General features: G+C 56.6%; 1 protein-coding gene across 1 annotated transcript in view; it reads left to right on the top strand.

Annotated features, from left to right (window-relative positions):
* Positions 1–3675, top strand: part of BCL7A (BCL tumor suppressor 7A) — a gene marked incomplete at its 5' end in the record, with an annotated part of 17577 nt that extends 13902 nt beyond the window's left edge. Inside the window, one exon of the mRNA XM_023528149.1 lies at positions 745–3675. Coding sequence (XP_023383917.1) covers positions 745–816 — 72 coding nt within the window. The remainder of the gene's footprint in view (positions 1–744) is intronic.
* Positions 3676–3692: the final 17 nt, after the last annotated feature.

Below are 3692 nucleotides of genomic sequence, written 5' to 3'. Positions count from 1 at the left end.
CTGCGGAGTGAGCTGCTACATCATCCAGGCCAGAGATAGTGGCGGCTCAGGTGCAGACGGGGTTGGGGGGGGGGGGCGGGCTCGAGCGCCTTTGAGACGGATCAGAGGGACCTTGCTGTGAGGCCGGGCGTGGGAGTTCAGAGACAGGGAGGACTCCCGGGCCCCGTCCAGCTCTTTCCCAGGCAGATGGCACCACCAACGGACCCAGGAGTGCTGGCTGGGATGGGGGATGTCAGGAGCAGGTCTTGGGTGACGAGGTCAGGTTGGTGATGCCTGAGACAGTCTAGTGGGACAGTCAAGGCAGAGGCGGGTGAGCACGTGTTGAGTCAAGGGACTTCTTGGGAATCTGGTGACAACGATGCACCCTGTCCCCAGAATAAAATACACATGCATGTTCACCAACCACCGAGCATCCACCCCGGGCCAGGCACCTGTGCTGGGCCCCGCGGGAGCAGTCGTCAACTGGGCAAGCTTGGTCTTGGGGCTTGGAGAGGTAAACTCGAAACTTGTGCATAAATCACTACCCTGGCAGTTAATGACAGATCGGAGGACAGATAACGGGGCCGCCCCCTCCAAGCCGGACGGGGTTAAGGGGAGGGGTGCTTAGAGGCACATGGGTACGAGGCCAGGGTGACGGCGACAGGCGGGGGGGCCCAGGTGACCCGGGGCTTGGGAAACAGCCAGGCGTGTGGGCTCCTCTTCAACGTCATGCCGCGCTCACCTGCCGTTCTCTCCTTCCCCAAGGATTCGGAAGGAGGGCCGCCCTCTAAAAAGATGAAACTGGAGACTTCGCAGCAGAACTCCGAAGAGATGTAGACACCCGGTGCCCTGTCCGGTCCTCGTTTCGCGGGAGAGCCATCCGCTGGCTTCGTTCCATACCTGCCCCCGAGCCAGCCCTCGGGTCGGAACTGCTAACTTTCCAAGTTTACCAAGTGCGAATCCAAGAAGACGTAGGACGGCGTGACTCCTCAGACACTGAAGGACTTTCTGCTGTGAAGCAAAAACACTCGCGTCTTGAAGCGACTGTCCTTGCGGAGGCGGGTCGACAGCTCAGGAGTGTCTGCACACTGTCTCTGAAGCCAAGATTTGCGTTTGCGTTGCTGCTGTATTGTTCCCCTCCCCGCCCCCCACTTCTCTATTTAATGATATAAGCTATTCGAAGGTGGCGCCCATCAGGAATTCGCTTCTCGTCGGGGCTTGTCACTGTTCCACCGATTCCTCCCGCTTTCTTTTTTTGTGCCTTGTGCCCTTGAGGTGACCTCTGGCATGTTCTCCCGGTTGTTTTGCGTCTCCCTTTGCAAAGTGCCCTCTCAGTTCTGCAGAGGTGGCCACTGCTCCAGCCCTCGCATCTCGCTCCTCCCTGCCCTGGGACTTCAACGGGAACAGAGCAGGCAGGGAGGGAAAGAGCCAGAGGCTGCAGAAGAGCAGGACCTCCTCGGCTGCCTGACTTCTAGGTGTGGGGGGTCTTGGGCATACCCTGAGCCCCGGCCGGGGGCAGCACCAGCCTCCAGGGTCCGGGGATTCTCAGATGTCAGGCCACCGTCCCCAAGCACTGGCTACTCGATATGCTCTCACTTCCTCAGGGCATCTGAGCCTGGTGTTCCAAGCGGGCCCAGACGGACACGCGGAGCCCTGAGATGGTTCGGGCACTTCCACCGTCCGTGCCCACCATCCCGCTGTCTCCCATGCCTCCGAAGACAAAGTGGCTTCTGTGGCTGACTGCGGGGTTGTCTCCTGAAGACGAGGAAAGGGCCAAGGGAGGCCGGGCGCAGACGGCGGGAACGGGCGGTGCTGCCTTTTCATAGGACAGGACGTTGCTTGGGTTTCGATCCCACAGGGACCCGCTGCCCTCTGCCTCCCCAGGTCCCCCGGCCGCTCCCCCGGGAGAGGCAAGGTGACAGTCCCCACAATCCACTTGCTCCTGCATAACGTCCTGACGCACGAGCCAGCTGCTGGATCCTGTCTCATTCCCAGGACGTGCCCCTCGATCCCTGCCAGGGAACGGGCCTCTATGGTGGGGCCTCGAAGGCCGGGAGGGAGGCCCCGTGGGGTCGGAAAGCTTTGCCCCCATCCGGGAAGGGGTGCCGGCGTCCCCACCTGCCCGGGGCAGCTTCCTCTCACTAACATGGACCAACTGCCTGACTGTCCAGCTCTGAGGCTCGGTGGCTCTTAGCTCCTTACAGACGCTTTTCCTGAGCTTTCTTTACTGCACTGGAGTTCCAACTCTCTTCGAGTTGTGTATGGTGGGGGGGAGAGGGTGTGGGTTCCGTTGGTCTTTTTCTGTTCTTGTCGTTTTTTTATGTTTATTATTATTATTAATTATTTTGCTAATCGGTGCATATTCAGGTACCACCTTTGACTGTGGATCTCTCTCTCTCTCTCTCGACCACCGTGGGAAGTGTCTGCCAGGTTCAGTTTTTAGGGTTTTCTGAGGGTGTGGCTCTTTACCTTTTTGTTCTCTTTAAGGGAGCCAATCTATTTCCTGCACTTCAAGAAGAATCAAAATGTTCCTGAATTTCAAATACCTCACGCAAAAATGTCTCCTGAAATAAGGGAAAACAAACAAACGAACTTTGGAAATCTTAATGTCGAAGTTAGTAATGCCTGGGAAAAGTTTCTGTCTTAAAAAACAACAACAACAACAACAACAACAACACACAAACACCCTGATGAGCTTTGCCCTCAGGCGGTCGGTTTGTGGAAAACTGGGCTCTGCAGTTACCTCTCAGCGAACCTCAAGGCGGCTTTACCTCCAGCTCCTGTAGAGTTAACAACGCTTTTCTTCGCAGCAAAACTCCATGCTGATGGAAGATGAATTCCGACGTTTATTTCCTGCTCTTTTTTGGGAAACGAGAGGCGACAACCAAGACAGTACACACTTACACACACATACACACACACACACACACACACACACGTCCACAGGGACAGTGAGGCGGCCAGGGCCCCTCCTGCATCCGTTCTGTTTGCAGTGGCCTCGCTGGACAGGCAAGAGGAGTCGACATGGTCGAGGATGAAGACACCAACCGCAACACGAGGCTGTCATTTAGTTTTTCTCTGAAGTGCCTGAAGGTAGGAATGGGCCAGTGGTGGGGACCGGCCGGGCCCCGCCGTGGCCACGCCAGCTGGGCAAAGCGCCGGTGGCCCCGCGCTGGACGCTAGCCAGGGCCTGCAGAACCCCACACGTGCTTCCGTCCCCGCCCGCCCTGTGCCCGTGCCTCTCCCACCACAGAATCTAAGACCTTTCGGCCACCGAGCCAGGGCGGGGTCCCAGCACGCCTTCCGAGGACACACCGGGCCCCAGCGGCCTAAAGGGCTCCCAGGGCAAACGGGTTCCCCGAAAAACTCACAGCTGGGGGAGCTGCGGGTACACATTCCACAGAGTGCTGGCACTTAGACCCATAACCCAGAGGGCAGTTGAGCGGCTGACAGGGTGGTGAGCCCCCCCCATCACAAACGAAGTCGTGGTTTGGAGTGTTCGTTACCGCCAAGGACCCGGTTAGAGGTGCAAAGACCTCTTTTCATGTTATCTGATTTTTTTTTTTTCCTCTTACAATTTTTTTTTTGGTGTGTTGTACAGCAGTATAATTTTTCACTTATTTATTCCATCAGTAGATATGGTTTGTACAATGTACAATGATTCCATTTCAGAAAATAAAAAAATTCAAATCATGACCGCCGTGTGATTTTGT

The sequence above is a fragment of the Pteropus vampyrus genome, unplaced genomic scaffold, assembly GCF_000151845.1.
Source record: "Pteropus vampyrus isolate Shadow unplaced genomic scaffold, Pvam_2.0 Scaffold23, whole genome shotgun sequence".
Lineage (NCBI taxonomy): Eukaryota > Metazoa > Chordata > Mammalia > Chiroptera > Pteropodidae > Pteropus > Pteropus vampyrus.
This window is presented reverse-complemented; position numbering and strand designations above follow the sequence as displayed.